The sequence below is a fragment of the Hippichthys cyanospilos genome, chromosome 12, assembly GCF_059441005.1.
Source record: "Hippichthys cyanospilos isolate Australia breed blue-spotted pipefish chromosome 12, RoL_Hcya_1.0, whole genome shotgun sequence".
In the NCBI taxonomy this organism is placed as follows: Eukaryota; Metazoa; Chordata; class Actinopteri; order Syngnathiformes; family Syngnathidae; genus Hippichthys; species Hippichthys cyanospilos.
In genome coordinates this window covers 18538161-18561898 of record NC_142380.1, presented here as the reverse complement: position 1 = coordinate 18561898, position 23738 = coordinate 18538161, and the positions used below count along the sequence as shown (strand labels likewise).

The following is a 23738-nucleotide window of genomic DNA, read 5'->3' as shown; positions in this document are numbered from 1 at the left end:
TTCTGGCTCACAAATAAAATGACAAAACAATCTTCAGACAAGATTGCATTGGGTGTCTCATTCACATTTATAAAGGTCATATAGTGCCGTTTTAACAAAATGACGACCAAAGTCAGCCAGTCCTTGTGGCAGTGAATGTGTTTGTATGCATAGAAAAGGTGCTATTCAATACTCCTTGACAAAGAGTATGGAATACGGAACAAATCGCGTCCCGTATCAATTCAACACGGGACGGCAAAGAGTTAACTGCCAAATAAAGGACGATGCCGTATTTTATAGTATGGGTGGCAACCCAAGGTGTAGCCACATCATCACTGACATAATGGTGCAGCGTGCTACTAATGCTACTAATTTTGAGACTCAAGGCAAGTTGGACAAGCATGATGACGAGGGTTTGGGTTTTGGAACTCTGCAATGCAGGTGAATAGTAGTAACCTAGTTTTTGGTAATAAAACTACAAAGCCCAAACGTGAGGGTTGAGCATTCATCTCAAATTGTATGCATCCAGCAATAGCTCATAACACTGCATTATCTAGCTAGCTTTGCCTTTATCTTTATTGCTTAGCGTCATTAGTAACGCTAATGTTAGCGCCAATCAGCCTAAAATAACACAGAAACACAAAACAGCGGTTTGGTGATATAGTTTACCTCTTAATTGGGCTTTCCTTTCTTGCTCCTCCTCTTAATTGGGCTTTCCTTTCTTGCTCCTCTTTTCTCCGTTTTCTGCCCTGCGCACACGAGGACTTGGTGCCTTTTCATTTTTATAGGGGGCACCTGAGTGCCCACTTTTTAATTATTTTTTTTTTTAAATTTTATTTATTTATTTATTTTTGTGAGGGCGCCTTAAGCACACATGGCGCCCCAGGCAGGAAACTGCGTTACCTCTAGGACAAATATATGTACTGCTTATATATATATATATATATATATATATATATATATATATATATATATATATATATATATATATATATATATATATATATATATATATATATATATATATATATATATATATATATATATATATATATATATATATATATATATGTATGGCCACCATACATATCAGAAAATAAGACAATTTGTTTTCTTTTTAAGCAAGATATTTCTTTTTCTTTGTCAGCTAGACTAACCATGCCTATGGAAGTTGCATGTCACCTCAATTACAACGTGAACATTTTTCTCAGCCTGTTAACTGAAACAGTGTGTTTAGTCTTCACTTTGGTTTGTCAAATTATATAAAAATTGCTGTGTAGTTCAATTACAGAATTATTTTAAGATGTTGCGTGCATGCCTCTAAGGCAAGTAGCAACACCAGTTCTCAATCATGACGCTTTCACTCTCATTTTCACATTGACATATGTTCACATTATTTATTTAAAAGATGTTAGACTTCGATTAAAAATAACACAATATAAAGAACATTGTTCATAGGTTGGTTTGCAATGCAGTTATGAAAGACTGATCAAGTGTCCGATTGAGCAAGAGACTGATGCAGTACCAACACAGTGCCAACAGAGTATTAACCCCTGGGGGGAAACATTGACCCAACTCAGGCTTTTAGATGTTTTTGACGTGTGATATCAAAGGAAAAGCATACCCCCCCCCCCAAAAAAAAAAAAAAACAAAACAAAAAACAGGAGGCTAAAATATTGCATAGATTGTCAAAACGTCGATTTTTATATGCTGTTCCTTCCAAATGCTTTTAAAAAGGAGGTTGAGAGGTACACCCGGCAAAGGTTAAATTTAGCTCATGTCGGGCTCAATTACTGCTAATTTTCGACATATTGAAAACCCCATGTTTTATCATGCATTTCCCTTGATTTTTGCATTAATCCTTTCAACGGCAACTTCCAAACAGAAAACAATAGAAAATTTTGTGTTGGGACTCCAAAACGCCGGGATCTAGCGAACAATTAATGGCTTTTGCAAACCTTTCAGTGACTTCATTGACTTTGCCATTTCATTGGCTTAGCCAGACTCCCATAATGCAAAGTGTTAGAATAATTCTATTGTTATCCCACATTTGTTTTATACAATAAGTACTATGGTATATTTGTCTTGATGAATGTTTCCTCTTACTGTTGTATGTGAAGAAGAAAAAAATGACACATCTCCAGCAGTTGTAAAAAAAGACACAGGCGTTGCAACACGACCAAAAGGGAAAAACAGCGCTCTTGATGTTCGTGGGAAAGTAGATAGCAGCTTGGACTTGTAAACACCATTCCCCACTATCACAAACTGATTGACTGCCTTGTTGTCAGATCTCTCCCCCTACTCTTTAGGGCAGCAATGACTTTTGTAACAAGGTCCTACCCAAATGAATGAATGAGGAGCGGACTAGATGTGCAGTTAGACTGGAAGGATATATGAGAAGGTCAGGTTCCTGTCTGCTCTCCTCGTGAGAAAGAGAATCTAGTTGTCTTCCTTCTTGTTTGTTGATGAAATGTTCTTGGTTGCCTGAACCAAAGTTCTTACTATGCATTGTGGAACTTCTAGTTGACAATATACTTTGACCCAAGAACTAAATGTTTCAGGAAAGTTTTATTTCATGCAGGCAAAACATTTTATCTACATAATCCCGCCTGAGAAATCTGGAGTTATGGATAGCTGTTAAGAAATTCTTTAAAACGAAACAGCCTTGGAATATGTATATGTATGTAAATACATATATGTATTGATAATGCTGATACCACTGAACATTTTGAGGGGCTGAAAGTAAAAATTAATTTATATTTGATGATATTATGATTTCAATGTCAGCCCAAGTTGGGTGGTAATAAGGCCAAGTTAGTGACAAATCCCTGGACTCCCAGGGGTTAATATAGCTTGGCCAATGTGTTGATACACTTCAGGAGGTCTCATTTATCCATGACAAGAGGTGTGCAGCTACGTAGCTGTCTGGAGGTACTAGTGATTACAAAAACAAGTCACCAGGGAAAACACTCCAACATGTGCATTAGCAGAAACTCAATTTGACATAAGTACCACTCATGGAAGCTAGAATCATTTGGTACCTTCACATAGATCATTCGGAACGTTACACTCTGGAAGAAATTGCTGAACAGCTGCAAGTGTGCAATAATGAATGAGTACACTCCAAAAACAGGCCTGCTCGGCCTGAAAACAATTTGTGCACAGGAAAAAAAACATGAAAAACAAAATAAATTGAGCCAGTGCATTGACCAAAACATGTTTTTGTTTTTTCTCCTTTAAAGACGTATTCCTAATAATGATGCTTACAACAGTGAGACCTCAACTTGCACCTTACCTGCAATAAAATTTTAGGACCAACATTTCAAAACACAAAAACCTTTGGACATTAAACTGACAACATAGCATGCGCCAGCAGAAATAAAGGTACCCCAAAATACAGAAAAAGGTGTCAAGGGGACTCAGTACAATTTAAACAGGCCAGCCTTTTCTTAGCAAATAACCACCGCAGGGTGTGTGACAACAAATCTGCTTACTTAATAGGACCCTGCTAGTATCAACCAGAGTTAGTAAATAATGTTCAGTGGTACTTCTACTTACGAAATTAATTTGTTCTGGTAAGAGTAATTTCGTGAGGTAATCTTTCATAAGTAGAGACACTTTTTACATGTAAAAAAACGAATCTGTTCCAAGCCCCCGAAAATGCTCCAAAACCCTTTAAATGAACATGCTTAAACTACAGAAAAGGCACGAAAAAACAAATACAGAACAAATACAAATACATATTAGATGCATAATTGAACATATGGGTGCATAATTTTCAAAATACGTAATGTAAACGCCCCTAAACCCTTTAAATTAACCATATTAATTGGATCAGTTGACAATAGGAATGCTGTTCACTTTTTTGCCTTGAAATGGAGGATGATGAGTCATGGGTGTAAAGAGAGAGACACCTTTTTAGGATGTTTAATTTGTAGCTTTTTATTTTACATTTCCAGCGATCCATGTATCATTTACAAGTCCATAGGAGGAATAATATCTATTTTTTGGAATATTTTGACCATGTACATTTTTTTGGGAGGGGTCATGCAAAGCTCTTCTTTTGTGATGTAATTCCTAAAGTGTTAACAACACTAACGTCAGATGTAGCAGCCAAAAGTGGTATGTTACCCATTTGTTTTTATGTGAATATGTGCAAAGTTAGCCGTAGCTATGTCCATTTTATGTTTGTTAGTTCTACGGTGTAAATTGTTGGTGGGAAGCATGGATGAAACAAGTAAAGATAAAAAGTGGAATACCACAGGAAACATCATTGCAAAAAATTATTGTCTTGTTTGTGGGCAAGCGGGCATATTAATAAATGATAAATGATAAAAATGCATCCTAAACTGTAACAAACACGGAAGACATCATGTCTACCAGTCTATCAGTCATGTTGGCGGGAGCGCTGGATTCTCGTCTCTCATATTATATGCCGACAATATCACCTTTTTGCATCTTGAATTTTCTCTCCTTACCAGAGACAATATTTTTCCATTGAAGCGTTTCGTAAACTGCATTTTTCATAACAAGAGGCGTTTGTAAGTAGAAGTACCACTGAAGTCTAATTTGAATGCCCGTTGACAATTATTGTGCATTTAGTGACATCTATTTGTAATATTTGACAAAAAGGTGCACTAAGTAAATAAAGCTTAGGACTGCAAACATTCACTGTTATGCTACACATGATCTGGCTAGTTTTATTCTTGTTAAGTTATCAAAACATTGTGTTTTTTCTATTAACGTGATACATCACACTTGATATTTGTGTGAGTTGAAATGTCTTCATTCAAGCAAATAATTAGATTTAAAAAATAGGTGTAAGGTCAATCTGCAACTTTTGCTGTCTTTGGATATGCCCTTTTTTTAACAATTTAAGTGTAGTTAACTACTCCTTGTACATCAGTGATGTAAAATGCTACTTCAAATATTGCCTCCACAGTTAACTTACAGCTCATTGGTCCAGTGATGGAGGGAGTCTCATGCTGGAATGGACTAGGTTTTTTTTTTTTTTTTTCCATTGATTATTCTTGATACATCAAAAAGTAAATATATTTTAAAATGGAAATCTGCCAGCATGGAACGGATTGTGTTCTACATTGTTTTTTTCCACTATAAGATTTTAATATTATGTGATGTACAATGGACATTCGTTTAGGAAAAAAAGTGAATTAAAAAAAAAAAAACAAAGCCACTCACACACCAAAAAACTAAACAGATCAGTCAAATGAATTTGAAAAATCTCGACCCAAACTAACTAACTAACTAACTAACTAACTAACTAACTAACTAACTAACTAACTAACTAACTAACTAACTAACTAACTAACTAACTAACTAACTAACAATTGACACATGATCAAAATCCACATGACTACTGTGTATAAGTTTGATCTTAAAACAAGTCTAGCTATACAGGCTCTGAAGACATTTTTAACTAAAATAATGAAGATATTTGGGTTTTTTTTGTTTTTTTATGTTGAACCATCCACTCTGGCCTACAACATAAAACAAGAAAGTTGTGTGCTGGCAGCAGTACAGGAAGAAAAGAGAAAATATTAACCAGAGTTACTAGTAGTGTAGTGTTGCCAGGCTTCTATACAAGTTGGTACTATTGAAACATGGCTCTCCTATTTATTATTACAGTCTTCCTTTTAAGCGTTGAACACAAAGTCAGACAACAAGTCTACAGTTATTGCTGCAAATAACTATAGACAGACTACCTAGATTCTTCCTTATTTCAATTTCCTTTTTAAAATGATTCCTCATCTTATTTCACTCCTCTTTCACTTCTTCAGTCATTTTTGTGATAAAATCACCAGTATTGTTTATGAATGCATTATTTCAGGTCGATTCCCTGATTTGGGAACTGAGATGTCTTCTTTGCCTGGAACACACATACCATACTTTGGTCAACATTGTGACATATTTGAACAAAAATACAGTAATCCCTTGTTTTCCGTGGTTAATGGGGAGTGGAACCCCTCCGCGATAAGTGAAAAAACATGTCACCCCCTCACACCTTCCTGACGGAATTTTCCTGCATGTGAATGTGGTTACCTGAATTTTTTTTTAAAAGTGAAAAGTATTTATACTTTATATATTTAAGAAAAATATTATTGCAATATACATATTTATTTAAATCTATTATTATTAAACCTTATACTATAACTGTAGGGTTATTCCTTCTCATCCTTTTGGCTGTAGTTTCACGGAGAGCCGCGGTTACATAATAGTAGCATTCGGAAGTCTATTAGAGTGAAGCCTGTAGCTGACCAAACATGTTATAATCATTTAAGAGTTAAGTAAATATGTGTACTGCAGGAGTTAACCATGTTAACCACGTGTTAACTTGTCTGCCTGGCATACAGAAAAACTTCACAGTGCATCTCTCCACAATATAGCTTTTTTTTATGGAAAAAAAAAATGCAGCGATGCACTGAGAACATGATAGGGGAGGCACGAAATAGCGAGGGATTACTGTAATAATTTGTGTGCAGCATTTGAAAAAAACAAACAAAAAAAAAAAAACATAAATACTGTAACTCACCTTGAGTGAGGGCCGGGGAGGTCTTACTGGTCTAAGTGGCTGCACTGGCTCTGGTACAGTGTTAACATGTCTGTTGTAGATAGGTTCTAGATCATCAGCTACATCAGGGCAGCCAATGTATCCACCAGCCCTGAACACAGAACCAAGATCACCCTCTAGCACGTTGTGACTAGCGGGATCAGTAGACATCCTGCACGTCTGACTGGTGGACATGATGCTGCAGCCCATGAGAGTATCTCCAACATTAGGTTCTAATCCTAGCAGGTCATCTGATGCCGCATCACTGTCTGAGCTGTTATTCGTGGAACTGATATTCAAGTCCGGTTTGAGGATGCACTGCTTGTTAGTTCCAGTGTCAATATTGTCTTTTTCCAGGTCCAGCACTTCTTGGTTTTTATGGCCATCCAAATCGAGCAATTTCTCACATTTCTTGTTATCGGAATTCTGTATTCCCTGCTTTTCACAGCCAACTAAAGCTAGCACTTCCTGATTTTCAACTACTTCTTGATTGTCGTAGCTGACTAAATCCAACACTTCCTTATTCTCCGTACCGAAAAAATCAAGTTGTTCCAGATTTCCACGGCTACAAAATTCCAGCACTTCTTGGGTATCATTTTTACGCTGTTCAACTTCTTTGTCACTTACAAAGTAATACTGTTCAACCACTTCTTGGTTTTCAGGACTACAGAAATTCAGGAATTCTTGATTTTCATTGCTCACTAATTTAACATTTTCACTGTTGACCAGAGCTAATAATTCCACCCCTTCTTGGTTTCTGGATTTAAACACATCGATCAGTTCTGGTTGAGTATTGCTACAAGGATCAAGCACTTCTTGGTTTTCAGGGGGAAGAGGTTCTAGTACTTCTTGATTGCTATAGTTAAAAGGTTCTTCCTTGTCCTTACTGTCAAATATACTAAGGGCCATGTTTTCAATATCATCACAACAAGGTTCTGGCACCTCCTGATTCTCTTTTTCAAGGCTAAGCTTAAAGCCATAGGGATCAGAGTCCTGTACCATCTGGGAAGTAGGGATTTCATACTCATAGGAATAAAAGCTCAGTGGGTCTAGTTGAGAAGAGGCGTGTTCTTGGTCAAAAGCTAGATCTTGATCACTTGATACTGGGCTCAGCTCAGCTTCATCAGGGTCTAAGAGGGTGAGACTAGAATGCTCTGGACTGAGCTTGAAGCCGTATGGATCATAGGAAGACTGACTTGTTAGTTCACAGGCAAAGTTCAGGTCGGTCTGTTGTGACAGGGGTTCAATGTAGTGTTCAGGACAGTCTGCAGAGTTTTGAGGAGTTGAGGGATTTTCTGGTTCCTCTTTACTATTGCAATCTGTTATGTCTCCAGGATCCCCGTCAAGAGAGTGTGTGTTGTCTTTCCCGCCTATTCTTTCCAGAACCAAAAATGATTGATCAGCAAGCTCAGGAAAAGTATTCGCTGAAAGGAAATAAAGTGTTCAATCAGTGTTACATTTATAACATAATCAGTGGCAAAACGTGCAAGCACTTCATTCGAAAATGTCCTAATGAGGAACTTTTACCATCGTGACAGCACACATGTGATGAAACTAATTTTGGCATCCAAGGCCCAGATTTTGCAAAACATTAAGCAATTAAGCCTTCTAAGGCTTTTATTCTGAAGTTGGTATGGCATCGATATATTACTTCATAAGCTTTTATTTGACGTTAGCCTTTGCATTTGCCGCAAGATACTTTGTTTTCAGCTTCCTTGCCATGTCTAGACATCACACACGCAAAATAAACTGTTATTGGAGGCAGAAATATATCCTCTGTCATTTAGTTTTTGTTTGACACGGAGGAATGTATCCTCGACTCCACATAGCTAAAGCACATAGTAAATGAAGTACACTAAATGTCATCATAAAGTGGTACTTCTAATTACGAAATTAATTCGTTCCGGAAGAAATTCTGTGACGTGAATCTTTCACAAGTAGAGACACTTTTTGCATGTAAATAGCCTAATTCGGTCCAATCCCCCCAAAATGCTCATAAAATGCATGAACATAACTCCTGAACCGTTAGCAACTTAATTCCAATGGATTTTGAAAGCAGAGAAGTGGAGCTTTGTGTCGATACCACATACATTATGGTAGCTGGCATGTTTTCAAGTGTTGGGGAAGAGGTTCATTGTAGTGGTGAGAGAAGTTAGATCAGACATGGGCAAACTACAGCCTGTGGGCCGAATCTGGCCCATTGGTCATTTTAATCCGAATTAAGGTTTGGTTTGAATTATTCCATTTCCATTTCATTTTCCTTTGGACTTGCGATGACTGACTAGCAACACTAGGTGTCACAGTAGGCGCAATGACATGATTTTGCAGAGCCTCGAGGAAGAATGAGAGACAGCAAGGGAGAGATTGAATGAGCCATTTTTAATTATTGTTCTTCTACTGGTCAGATTAGAACCCATCTGCATCAAATTAAAAAAAAAAGTTGACAGTGAGTGGTGGGTGTTTAAGAAAGAATGGACGCTTAAATATTTGTTTTAGTGTAGTCCGGTCCAAGGCTGTATGTCTTATTTGCCAAGAAACCGTGGCGGTTTTAAAAGAATATAATGGCAGCCATCACTTGTCCACCAAGGCGTTTAATTATGCCAATAACTATTCAACACAAGCAGGTACGGCTACTGTTGACAGGTTGGTAGCTAGCGTCTAGGCTTAGCAAAACACCTTTATTCAAGCAAACACGAAGACTGCCATTCAAACGAACAAAAGCCAGCAAGCCTTTCCCCAAAGAGGAGTTTCTTAAAAAGTGCAAGGTAGAGACCTCAAGTATTTTATCTCCTGAGAGCAAGAACAACATTGAAAAAAATAACTTATCATGCAGCTCAGTGACTTGCTGTACTGAAGTTATTGACCAACACCCAACTAGTAAGCTATACAATAAAGCGGCATCATTTTCATGATATTCTTTGGCACTGGACAAAAGCGATGACTGATATCAAGAACAATGCTCGTTTCGAGATAATGGACAACTTTTTGGATATAAAATCCCCGGAAGGAAAAACATGGGGAGAGGACTTATGTAACAGTGTATCAATGGTGATGCAAAGGCAAAAGTTACCTTGGAGTACGCTCGTCAATGTTATCACAGATGGATCACTAAATCTGACAGGAAAAACGTCGAGATGCTCAAGAGGTAATGCTCTTACACTGCATAATTCACTAGGAAGCAGTGTGTAAAACTGTGTTGCAGGCTGACCACGTTACAAAACGTGTTAACTTTAATTGAGTGAGAGGACTTTGCCATCACCAGTTTATTCTTTTTCTCAAAGAAACTAAAACTGATCACACGAAGTTCCTGTACCATTCTAATCCCCCTGTTAAGTTTAGGAAAAGTATGTCAACATGTCTGGGAGCTCAAACAGGAGATTATTTCATTTTTGAAGCTTTTTTTACAGAGCTGAATGACAAAGATTGGCTTTGAGTGTTATGAGTGCTGAACACCTCAGATGTGTTCTTAAAATGCCTAGACTTCGATGCACTGGCTAAAAAGGATGATCAACAACACCGGGGGTGGCCAAGTTCAGTCCTCAAGAGCCACAATCCAGTCTGTTTTCAATGTATCTCTTCAACCAGCACACCTGACTCAAATTACCGTAAATTCCGGACTATAAGCCGCTACTTTTTTTTCCCAAACTGTCAACCCTGCGGCTTATTCGGTAATGCGGCCAATTTATGTAATTTTTCTAACGGCCGCCAGGGGCGCTCGAGTAGAAAAGGTAAGATTGAGACCGGTGGAATGTATGCGTCGAGGAAGACTGCAACTTCCTGTCTTGTGCATAAATTAAATTAGCGTGAACATACCCTCATCATGGAAAATGCAAAAAGAAAGGCATATGACGCAGGACAAACTCCATTCCAGCTGTGATTCCTGGGGGCACGACGAAGTATTTGCAGCCGCTTGACATTAGTGTGAATCGTGCATTTAAAGTGGCGCTCCGTGTTGAATGGGAGAATTGGATGACTAGCGGCGAGAAATCTTTCACTAAAACTGGCCGTATGCGAAAGGCAACTTTTTCACAAGTCTCCCAGTGGATCCTGACAGCGTGGGGCAGCGTCAAAAAATTCACCATCACCAACCGGTTCCGGTCTGCTGCGTGACGGTGAGGAGGGCACAGTGACAGCGAGAGAGAGGCTGAGGGAGTGTGTGACGACGTCTATATGACACTGTTTCATTCCGACACTGAGGAAGATGACTTCGATGGCTTCAGTTCAAAGGAGGAAGATGAAGACGGCTTACCGTGATTTTTACCAGTATGTTCTTTTACCAGACCTGTTTTACCAGACCTGTTATACTGTGTTGGTAGCGTGTTGCTACCAAGTTGCTAGCGTGTTGCTACCATGTTGCTACCATTTACTGCCCTGTCACAGGCACCATTTGGGAAGAAAGTTATATTATTATTATTATTATTAAGTTATGTTATTAAAACTTTGAAAACTCTCTCTGTGTACCGTCTTTCTCTGTAAATATGTTTACATGTTTTAATGTGGGCACATGCGGCTTATATACAGGTGCGGCTTGTGTATGTACAAAATTGGTTTTCCTCTAAAATGTAGTGGGTTGCGGCTTCTAATTAGGTGCGCTCTATAGTCCGGAAATTACGGTAGCGTCATTATCAGGATTCTGCAAAGCATGCTGATGAGCCAATCATTTGAATCAGGTGTGTTAGTTGAAGGGACACAATGAAAACAGGCTGTACTGTGGCTCTTGAGGACTGGACTTAGCCAACCCTGAACAACACTGTTCTCAATCAAAAGTATACGTTATTACATTAATACTTTAACTGTGTTTATGTTTGCTATGTACTGTTAACAAAAGCATTTTTTTTCAATATATGAATTGTATCTTGTTGCTGTCCTACCCCGGCTGTCAAATTTTAAAAGTCAATGTGGCTCCTGAGCCAAAAGGTTTGCCCATCCCTCGGCTAGATGCATTTAAAATGTGTTTTAAAATATGCATTTTATGAAGGAATGGGGAAAAAATGATAATAGAAAAAGTCCATTAATTTCATGCAATTTAAGGAAAAATGCTATTTGAGATATACACTGTACAGGGGATCAAAAATATATTTTATTATGATTATGTATTCAGCTATTTCTTGCTTTTTATGAATACATTTAAAGTTGGCCCCCACTTTTGCTATGAATTGAGACCACACTGACACGCATAGCCAAAATCTACATATAATTGTTTTTAAGTTACATAGCATGATTTTTAGCTGTTCGGCCTGCCTGAGAATAAATTTCCGTCCATACTGCCCTTGAGCTAAGATGACTTTGACACCCCTAGCTCTAACACATGAAATGCTAATAAAATCCAATTATGCTTGTGGTTTTAATGTGTCAGGGTGAAAAGATTTTAAGAGTTTTAATAAATACTTTTGCAAATAATTGATAAAAATGTACCTTTCTCCGCTTTAGCCGTTGTCTCATCGGTAAATTCTCCAACTAGTGATCCAAGACTGTGCTCTTCAATGTCAGAGGGTGGGGAGACAGCCCTGAGGTCCAGTTCATACCCATTGGGATCCGATTCTATAGAATTCTGACCCTGGGAATGCCAGCCTCTTCTGGGTTCAGGGTCGAGCTCATCAGGCGAACTCTGGATTGGCTTAAATCCATGGTTATCATCTGCCACCGGGATAGTTTCGAGATCTTCTTGACTATAGCTGATCTCAATGTCACTGTCTTCATCTGGAAATTCAGACTCAAAACACTGTGTCCCTGTTGAAGCTTTGTTTTCACCACAGGAGAGGCTTGTGTCTGCCTCATCACAAATAATTACGGCTCCTTCCCCACAACTAAGGTTTGCATCTGGAAACAAAATGTCTGCTGCAAAGGGGTCACTGCCTTTGAAAGGATCTGATGTAAATCCATCTGAAAAATAGATCATTTCAGAATCAAAACATCATTTGAAGCAAACAACAAAATCTCTCTTTCTATAGAGGATATTGATCAGGTTATTTTTTTTCAATCGTGTGAATAAATAATTTTATTAAAGGTGTGTTTTTGCCATCATCACTGATGGAAGAATTTATAAATACAGTGGGCCCCCGGTTTATGAACCCCCTGTTTTACGTATTTTTCATCTTACGACGTGGACCGCGGCGTTTTTTTGTCCCCCACTTACGCACAAACCTTTCGTCTTATGAACCATCCAACATGCCGGTCAGTGTGTCCGCACTTTTTTTTCGCTTTTTGCTGCATCAACAAAAACAACTTTTCTCGCATGTCACGGAAATGCCAATATGCTTTTGGTCGATTAAGGTCACAGTCACGGTCTCAGTCACGGAGATGCCGATATGCTATTGTTTGATTAAGGTCACAGTCATGGTCTCAGTCACGGAGATGCGGATATGCTGTTGGCCGGCGTCACGTCAATCACAGAAATGCCGATATGCTACTGGCCGAACGCCCTCATCTAGCTTGATGGCACAAGCTGGTCGGTGTGTTGTGAAGGCTTTGCAAACTTTATCTGTTAGACATGGCTTCTAAAATTGCAAGTGGCGGTGAAGGAAGAGGTAAGAGAATGATGACAATAGAAACGAAGCAGGAGATAATAAAAAAATACGAAGGAGGCGCACGCATAGTTAACCTTGCTAGTGAGTATGGCCGTAACCGCTCGACAATCAGTACAATTGTCAAGAACAAGGAAGCTATTAAAGCAAGCAAGTCTTCTAAGGGCATGACTTTCCTTGCCAAGGGACAGGCCTCGGTCAACAAAAAAATGGAGAGGCTTCTTCTGTTACAGATTAAAGAGGAGGAAATCGCCGGTGATATGTTCTCGTTTCAGAAAAGTTTTAAGAAAAACGAAAAATAAATTCTGCTCGTTGGTCTCTGCTCCCCTCCGCCTCCAGCCACCACCAGCTCAAGTCACGTCCCCCAAAGGTAAATGTCATTTTTCCTTTGTATATTTATGTTATTTAATTTAACTGTACAGTAGATTATGTTACTAATTTTTAATATGTGTATAAAGTCGTGATGTTTTTACCTAAGGTTTTTGCATGCGTTGCACGCATTCACTAATTAACATAGGTTTGGATTGCCCGTCATACAGCGAATTCGAGTTACGAGTCTAGCCGCTGAACGGATTAAGTAACACACACACACATAAACAGACACTCACGCATAAACACTCACATAACCAATTCCTTAGAAGGAATTATTGGGGAACTTATAACCGCCTTCTTTGTAATATTTGTAATAAAACAAAGAGGAGAGCCCGAAATCTCTAGAAGGCATTAGTGCTCCCTCCCTCTTTTGCAAAAGATGGATTTTTACTCAGAATCTTGCCTTTTCTTTAGTTTCTCATTATTCTCATTATTGATAACTCTCACAGTCACGTCCAGGATATAAATCTGAGTGTTTCTTCTCATGATACAAACTGAGATGGTTGACTTGTGCATGAATCTAAAATTCAAACAAACTAAAGTTGCTTAATTGTCTTTTTGATCTTATTTCATCTGACTCTATGCTTAGAGAAGCAACGTGGAAAGGGAATATTTTGTTAGTTATCCAAGTATTTGGTTACTTATACAGATTTAAAAAAAAAAAAAAAATTCTATTGACAAAGTCCATTTATTCTGACCTGATGAGTCTGTTTTCGGAAATAGTTCTTCATCAAATAAATCATCTGTGAATAGAACAGAAACATTAAACACACTAAGAAATATAAAATGTGACAATTGATGAAAGTGGAGTTGAACCAATGCAAAACACTATTAACTTTCTTTTGTAGCTGTTATATTGTGAAGTAACTGCATTTGGGGTTCAAAACCAATGTAGAAAATGGATATGCACCATGTATGCTTGATGCAGTCTACTAATTTAAAAACATAAAACATGGTAAAAATGTAACATCTCAGCTGAATAATTAAACTGCAAAATGATGAATGCAACATTTTTTGTGAAACATACGGCCTATGTGACAATGCGTAAAAGGGTCAGCTTGATAGAAGTCCAGTTTGTTGAGAATAGACTGTTCCTTTACTCCTCCTTGTTCCTCACTTAAGTCACCCTCTTCTGGATCATCTTCAAGGTTAGACCTATCCATCTACAGAACAAATGAGAGCGTTCCATCTTCGTAACATTGTGATTCACATTTAATGACCACATTTTCATGACACACACTTAAAAGTCTTAATTTCTACCAAAATGGATAGGGCACCTTATGAGTGCAGTAAATTTCAAATCTGTCAATGTTGTTGTGTGACTTTGGTTGTGCAGCATGTGCAGTGCTCCATTTTGTCTGCGTCCACGATGCATATTTTTGCAATGGGACACATACTTTGAAATTAATGTGCGTCCTTCAGGCGCAAGGTTTTTTTTTTTTTTTTTCGTGGGAAGTTGTGAAACACTTAGTTCATACAAGGCAATTTTAACCAGCAGTGGGAGCAACCTCTCGATGTGACTTATACTCTTCGGCTGCCTTCACTAATCACGTTAACTTCCTGGTTTGTCAGCATGAGTTACTATTGTAAGTTACCGCAGTTATTTATGCTACTTTCATGCAGCATTTATGATACTGAGCTAAAGTGTGGGTCAAGAAGGCAAACCAATTGAACTTCCCCCCAGTCCAAACATACAAAGTTGGCTGTCTGGGAGATTTTTGGCTTTCGAAAACGAGACTCTAATTAACATGAAATTACAGAATCCACAGTGTGCTATTTATTAATAGACATAATAGTTGAAAATTGATAGGAAATAAACTACTATCACTCGATGGCAATTAATTTCAAATCAGTCATCTTTCAAAATATTATTGTTCCTTTATACAATAAACAAAATTGTTCATATAATCTACAAACATTGTTTGTTACAAAAAGATTTTGTATTTATACATTTTAGAACAGTCATTTCAATACAAAGATATTTTTGTTCTAGTTTATCATAACCTCAGATTCTGATATTGTCCCATGCCTTCTCACAAACATACAAAATTATTCAACAAACTGTTTATATAATTATAAAAATTGTTATTTACCAAAAGATTTTGTATTTATACATTTTAGAACTGTGATTTCAATACAGAGATATTTTTGTTAAAGGTTAACATAACCTCAAATTCTGATATCGTCCCATGCCTACTCACAAACATTCATAATAATTATATAAGCAAAAAATACATTATAATTATTATATATGCTCAGAGATGAACAAACTAGCACACGTTGAATGCTTTGCACAAACAATTTAGAAGATCACTTGAAAAAGTCTATTTTCATCTTGTTTGTAATAAATGTAAAAGTTATCAAATTTATAACTAACTTCAAAGAGTAGCGGTTGTCCACATATTATATTTAGGGGAAAAGGTGTCTTTCTTACGAATCAAAATGTTTTTTAAAAAAAGACACTTTCTCTTTTTATTCTTTCTTGCAAAGCACACTGAAGTCGTGTGATGATTCTTTGCTCATCAATAGATTGAAGCAGAAATCTTTTTGCTTGAATTGCATCCTTTTGAATTGAAAATTGAGACTGAATTGAATTGAAGACTCCAAAATCGAAATCAAATAGTGAGAGAAAGATTCCCACTCCCAATTTTGTCCTTTTTAATGCGCAAATTTTGGTACTCCATACATTTCTGTGGGGACCCATAGTTTTTTAGTATTGCGGGTCCCAGGGACCCAACACTTTGCTGAGGTAAAGCACTGCATATGGTTTACCATGCGTGTGCCTGATAATACGGTATAGTTTGAGTTAAATACAGAAATAGCACCCATAACTGAGAATGCGAGTTTTACAGTGTGTCTTACAGTGTTTAACAGTGTGCCTTATGGTTATGAACATACAGTTTTGGTATTAACGTCAATAAATATCATGGCATTGTAACATGTATGTATTTTGAAAGAATAATGGAATGCAATTCTGTTGACTTACCTTTGGTGAGCTGCTACTACTGTCATCTACATCTTCTCTGGTATCTGCTAAATTATTGCAGAAGGGTGCGCTGTTGGCTACCTGGTCATACAACATACACGCATAATTTATATCAAGTGTTGTAAAAAAAAAGACTATTTGGCTGCCTTATAAAATTCTTTTTTTTTTTCAGTTTTCCCGATTAAAATCATCAAATAAATCTAAATACAATGATCCCTCACTACTTAACGCCTTTCCTATCGCACCCTCAGTGCATCAATTTTTTTTTTTCATTTCATTTTGGAATTGCAGTAATAAGTAATACATAATGCATTATAGTTTTGAAGTTACACAGCACTGGCCGTAGCAAGGGAATACCGACAAACCCACAACACACCAGACAAAGGGAGATTACGAGAATCCCCATTGATGGTTCTCCTGCAAACCAAAGGGCACAACCCGCATAGAGAGAGGAAGAGCGCGGATGCCAGTTGGGCCTAGATACTAGTCAAAGAAAACAACCTCACTGACTTCCGCTACCGAGCATTTTCTACTCCAATGCCATCTCCATTATCCACAAAGTGGATGAATTGGAGCTACAGATGACAACCACCAGCTTTGTCTAAAACTGCAGTGTCATTCTCATCACAGAGACGTGGATACACCTGCTGAATTCTAATGCATATCTACCAAGAGAGGTGACAGTTGTTATACTGTCCATCATACCAGCAGACTCTAACTTTAGCATGGCACTTAGCTTCCCATTTGCTATCCTGAAGAAGCAGTCGCTCGCCCACCCCAGTGGAAATCTTTATTGTTGCTGGTGGCTTCAATCAAAGTCTGCGTTCCCTAGATGTGTCCAGTATGTGAAAGGTGTCATCAAGCAGGAGAAAATACAAAATCATATTTAGGGGCGTGCTTAGGGGCGTGCTTCATATCATAATCTGAATGTTCATTTTCTATGAAATCAATATTATATCCATCCATCCATTATAGCATTATAGCCGCTTATCCAGTCATGTTCATGTTGACTGGAGCCGTGTCAATGGGAAAAGCGTTGTTGCTTGGTGCTTACTGCTTGGCCTTTGCCGATCCTTGACCTGAAAACGGTGCATTAAGGGCCTGTGTACGCGAGTGGCAGAGGCTGGAGCTTCTGCCACAAAGGCGTGAATTCTCCTGGCCAGTGAACCATTTTTGCTTTACCCTTCCCAGAGCCTGCCTGCCGTATCTCCATTTGGTTTCCCCAACAGGTGACTGATGTGTGGCCCCCGACCAGGAATGATGGCGAAGGACTCTTTGTTGGAACCTTGTGGACTGTCGACTGCATGGCGTGCGTTTTTAGTTTGGACTTTTAATCATTTAAGTAGGACATTTGCATGTGTTTTATGAGTGACTTTTAGTTTTAAGGTTGGTCAAACGGCAACCAACCATAAACTGTTTTAGGTGGACTCAGCTGTGATTTTTCAAGCACTGCTCTCCCTAGCGATTTATAAGGACCAAGGGGTGGTGAGAAGGGTAGGGTTTTGGAGCTTTGGTGCCACCCCACCCCCCATCTGACAGGTACTTTGGATTATTTTTTGTTCCCATTGATCCTGCCTCAGTTTTCATTTAACCTTCTTTGTTTGAGCCACATTCCTATCAGCTCTCTGCACTTTTGGGTCTCCTGCTTTCCAAACCTCCTCACACCATGCCCAGACGTAACACTGACAAGGGTTGCAGGCTTCCTGGTGCCTATCCTGGCTGACTTCGGGCACTAAAACTGGTTGCAGGCCAATTTAGTACGTCCAATACATCTGCCATGCATGTTTATTAAGTGTAGGAGGAAGTCAGAGTGCCCGGAGAGAACCCACGCAGGCTCATGGAGAACATCAAACACTTTGCCTTGTAGCTTGGCGTGATGTCAACTTGCATGTTCAACTCAAATCCAAAGGGTCAGAACCACGAATGCAAAGAATCAGATCCACAAATCCAAAGGAGAGATTCGCGAATCCAAAGGAAAGATTCATGCAAAGACGTGAAGTTGTGTCTCGTAAGAGTCGTACTCTTATGAATACTCATATGAATTGTTAAAACACGCATACGTCGCTTTGACAGCAATCTTACCCCATAGTATTGCATCATAATTGGAATAACAATAATTTCAGAAAAGAATTTCAGAGTGACTTTTATGAGCTGATGAAACAACATTGATTTTTTATGAAGCATTTCTGAAAACAACTTGGCACATGAAAATTTTACAACGATATAATGTATTTCCATAAAGCACTCTATAAACTCTCTATTAATTACTATTTACCATGATTAGGTCAGCATATGCAGGCAGTGATTGGCTTCTTCCCCATGGTCTCAATGGAAGTGGCTCATCCTCAGTTGTGTCGGCAGGAGATGTTGAGCCATCAAGCTGAAACTCTGGAGTGACTGGACCACCTGACACAGAACAAAGAGTGTGCTCCTCCTGCATGGATGACACCAGTGACAGCTTTTTGTGTTGTGTTGTTACTGTATAATCAAGAAAAAACAACCTGAAACAATCACAAGATCAAAAACTACAGGTTACCTTTTGCTGCAATACATCAATGTAAAATATTGTAAAATTCAGAACAAACCAGTCGACTTTGCTCACTGGTGTATTAGTTAGCCCTCACACACACACACACAAATACTGTAGGGGTGGAATGGCCTGTGGAAAGCATTGAAACTTTGGTTCGACTGTTTCTGTATGGGTTCGCAGATAGCTCATTGGTCCATAGGCAAGCACAACTCTTTGGTTGCGTTCAGATAGCAGGCATATTTGATTCCAATCGATTTCTCCCAAAGTCAGATTTTTAGGAATGGCTGTCCACACTGGACTGTCCTGTCCAAATCTGTACTGTGCCTGTTCCAGCTGGGCCACGTTATTTCCCCATCTGATGGGTTGGTACAGCAACAATGTCAACGTATAGGCGCCATCCATAAAATGTAGTACTTGACGTCATACAATTACAATTACAGCGGCAAAAACGAGGGCCGCGATCAAAAAATTTACTCCGATGCCCATGCACCACTGCTGAGAGTGGGTATGTTCGGAAACACTGCCCCCCAAAATTTAATTGTTTGTTCAATCAGCACCATGAACTGCCGGAGCAGCTAGGGTAGCACAGATTCTGTGCGTAAATATTCTTCCTCTGCCCTGCAACCTGAGCTGACGCATGCCTGTTTTATTTTGTTTTTTGTCAAATAAATTAGAGAAAGTTTCCTCACCCTCTGTCAAGTCAAGTTTATTTGTATAGCCCTAATTTATCACAGTCTCAAAGGGTTTCACAGGGAAAAATAAACCATATAGAACATCACCAATACACAACGGTATCCCCTGAACAAAGTGCCCAGAAGAGGAAGGAAAAACCCAAAAATTCCATTTGGGGAAAGTGAGAAACCTTCAGAAGGGACACCTTCCAGGCTCAATAGGTTGCACTAGATGTCAAGTGCTAAAAATAACACACTGGCCATATTAAGCAGTAAGTGTCCAGTGCAAAGATGCCTTGACGGCAGGCGATAGGGTAAGAGCCTCCTCACTGTCTGGCCTTGTGAGTCCATCCTACCAAAACCCGCATCGGTCAACCAGCGCAGGTCCGCATGACAGCATTCAATTTGTCTCTCACTAGCTAGCCCCCTCTCCAAACCAGGAGAAAGGGGGAGGAAGGAGAAGAAGGAAGCTGCAGTCAGACAGACTCTTTAACTAAATGCTTGAGTGTAGAAATGTGTTTTCAGTCAGGATTTAAAGCTTTACTGAGGTTTCTGCGCGAACTTCCTTTGACAGGGCAATCCAGAGCACTGGTGGGCGAATGGAAAAAGCCCAGGATCCAGCGGACTTCTTTTTGGCCAGTGGGGTCATTAATAAACCAGTGTTTTGTGACAAAAGTTGGACAGAACATGCGAGACGAAATAGGAAGGAACTAAGCCGTGTATAATTTTTCAAGTGATTGACAACACCTGAAAGTCACATCCCAGGTTTACTAGAAACCAATGCAGGTTGACTAGTATCGAGGTAATATTCTCTGTAATGTGCTCTCGTAGGACTCATTGAGCTTCATGCTTTGAAGGAGCTGTTGTATGTATGTATTAGCTCTGGTACTGTGAGCGGTCATTAAACACACCTTGAATGCACTATTGAATAAAAGTACTTGCTTTCTTTTGCTTCATGATCGGAAAAAAACATACACATCAGCATGTTCTTCATTTCTTTAATGAAAACATGCGCAGTACTGTTACACTGCTTCCACTCATCAATTGCATCATGTAGAGCACAGGTGTCAAAGTCAAGGCCCGGGGGCCAAATTCGGCCCGCCACCTCACTTTTTGTGGCCCTTGAAATAGGAGTGACTTCAGGTTTCTGACTAAAATACCAAAATTGCGAGTTGTCTTAAACTATTAAAAATTTGGGGGGAGAAAAACTAACATTTTCTTATTCTCCAAATCTCTTTTGAACAGTTTTTGCCGTCTTCTGATATCAAATCTTGGTAAATGTGTGATCAACACACTTAAAATGTATTTGAATTCACAGTCTTTCCGGCCCTCTGACAGAAACTATCACTACAATGCGAACCAAAATAAAAATTTGTCTGACACCACTGATGTAGAGTGATGTCACAGACAATTAAATCTTATCTGAGGGTTTGAAGCTGCTCAAACTGTAACATACAAGACATATCCTATTATGTCTTATGCCATGGACTCAAAGTCGACCACATTATTTGTCGTCCTGCTCCAAAAAAAACTGATATCTGGACTCTCTCCAGGATAGGACATTTCCACAGACTACCCGCGTCCTCCCTCCTCTTACCAAGTGCCCTTGGAGTGATCAACAGACTGCACCTTCTCCAGCTGGGACACTATGCTTGGTATATCAGCTGAAAAACACTCTTACACAAACACATCAATCCTCAAAATTTGACACCTCTGTTGTTCCTGAATTCAACCCGCGTGACGTGACTGCCGCTTGTGGGATTCTGGTAGCACTAATGTTAGACAAGTGGCGTTAATGTTGGCCAGCGCAACTATGCGTGTCAACTAACATCATTCTTCTTCTGTGCTCTTTTTTGTACTATTTCATTGCTTGTTTATGCGCTATCAATTCTGAAAACATTTGCTGCACCAGAAATTTAAAGAGACAGGCGCCTGGCACAAGACACCTTTTTTGAGTGCCAGATTTGACAGCAGGACCAGTGTGAGTCTGTTTCTCTCCAATGCAAAATCTCTGTTCCAGTCATCTTACAATGAAGAGGTTACGGCTTTGCACCAATAATATTGGAGGGTATTGTATACTGTACAGACGTTAAAGTCACACAAAAAACAAGTTAATTTGTGGTTGGCACCGAAGTATATGACTTAAAAAAGTTAACTCATGGAGGCCAGTGAAGGAATTAAGTATTTCTATGTAATTTTAGCAATTGTATGTTTTGAAAGCAGCTATAGTTGTATTTAAAAAAAATCAGGTTCTGCTCCTTTTATTGACATATTTTATATTTATTCAAATGAAACTCAACTCTCCCATCCCCATTTCCTTCCCTGGGACATTACAAAGACAAAAATGCTTGAGGATCCTGGTTTAGATAATCAGAATAAATCGATATTGTAAATTGTTCATACATCCAAAGTGTATTTTCTCTCATACCTGCAGAATTTCCTCATATGACTGCCTAATAGAATCCTGGAGAGGATAGTTCCTCTCTCCAGCCTCCTCCATCTTCTTTTTGGCCAGCTTGACCTCCTCTTTGAGCTTCCTCAATCTCCATCTGGCTCTGGCAAGCTCTCGCTCATACTCCTCAACCTGACTCTCCCGCTTAACCTCTTCAGCCTGCAGAGACAGGATCTAAAAAATACAAGAGATGTTTACACATTAAAACGCTGTTGTACATTTTGTTTCACTTCCACCTCCTTAATAGGGAAATTGGTGACAGTGTAAATGGGGATATTATCAATTGTAGAGAAAAGAAAGACCCAAAGATTGAAACAGTAACAGAAAGAGTTGAAGGAACAATATTAGCAGAGATCAGCAAAATCCTAACAATTATGGGTTCAATCCTGCCTTTATGGCAGAGAAATTCAGAGCTACAAACTGAAATTCATTTTCAGAAGAATTTGTGTGTGTGTGTGTGTTTGCGTGTGTGTTTGTGTGCTTATATATTGTGAAATGATTTGAGACATGTCTGAGGGGACCGTAGTGATGGAATGAATGTGCCTATTTGAAATATAGCAATTGCGTTAAAGAAACCAATCTGAATTGGTTTGGGATGATTTTTATGTTAGAATAATTGTATATAGATTATCCTATATTTGTCTCTGCAACATGTATATTGTAGACATGGATATTTTCTGTTGACGTCCCCCACTATCAGAAACTGATTGTTACCTTGCTGCCATAATGTCTTCTCTAAGCTTTCAGAACAGCCAGACGTTTTATAACTAGGGCCAACAATGAATAAAAGAGGGGCGGACAAAAAGTGTAAACAGACCGGAACGCAATCTGAGACAGTGCAAGTCCCTGTCCGCTTCCCTCGCGAGAAAAAGTTTTTGTCTTCCTTCTGGTTTGTTGTTTATTAATTGTTCGTGGTTGAAACAGACATTCTACACAATAGTAGCTCTGCTCTTTACCATCAGAGTTCACCAGAATTGGTTGCTTTATATGAGCAATAAATACAGTAGTTCTCAAACTCAATGTTAAAAGCAATAGCTTGCTATTTTGGAAAACATATCACATAATGCTGCCACAATATATACTCAGTAATTGCTTTACATGTATTTTATGTCTACTGCCCGCAGCCAGCTGAGATAGGCGCCAGCAAGCCTGCGACCACTGTGGGAATATACGGCTCTAGGAAATGGGTGGATGGTATTTTACACCAACTGTAACATTTGTGGCCTATGTTCATAATTTTGTCACACTTACTCCTTCACTACCTGACCTATTCACGGAGGTGAAGATTGATCACTTACCCCTTTCCTTATTTAAAAAGAAGATGTATGCTTAAAGAGGCTTTGTTACCTTTTTATCGATTAACTAGGAATTTTTGTCCTGGATCTCACACATGAGTATGTAAGATGATTTTCTATTGATCTGTTATTTCTGAAACACTACTACTCATTTTTTACTGGTATTTTAACTACTCAGCTATGTTAGCCTACTATCAAAATGACTAAGTGTACTATAATAATGAGCCTCCAGAGGATACTGCAACGAAATGAAACGCCATCCTCAGACCTGAGCAACAAAACACAATAATATCCCAATGTGTCATTCTAAATATATACTGACAAAATCCAGATATCACTTTAGAAAAACAATGTTACTAAA

The 23738-nt window shown here is 38.7% G+C and overlaps 1 protein-coding gene across 2 annotated transcripts in view; it reads right to left on the bottom strand.

Moving 5' to 3' along the window:
- Nucleotides 1–1348: 1348 nt before the first annotated feature.
- The window catches only part of LOC148415209 (uncharacterized), a 32720-nt gene continuing 10330 nt past the window's right edge, over nucleotides 1349–23738 (bottom strand). For both annotated transcript variants that reach the window (XM_088430117.1, XM_088430116.1), the window contains 8 exons: nucleotides 22059–22256; nucleotides 18705–18863; nucleotides 16430–16510; nucleotides 14471–14606; nucleotides 14142–14186; nucleotides 11963–12430; nucleotides 6530–7971; nucleotides 1349–5866 (listed from right to left, as the gene is read on the bottom strand). In XM_088430117.1, coding sequence (XP_088286243.1) covers nucleotides 5819–5866; nucleotides 6530–7971; nucleotides 11963–12430; nucleotides 14142–14186; nucleotides 14471–14606; nucleotides 16430–16510; nucleotides 18705–18863; nucleotides 22059–22256 — 2577 coding nt within the window. In that variant the 3' untranslated portion in view covers nucleotides 1349–5818. The remainder of the gene's footprint in view (nucleotides 5867–6529; nucleotides 7972–11962; nucleotides 12431–14141; nucleotides 14187–14470; nucleotides 14607–16429; nucleotides 16511–18704; nucleotides 18864–22058; nucleotides 22257–23738) is intronic.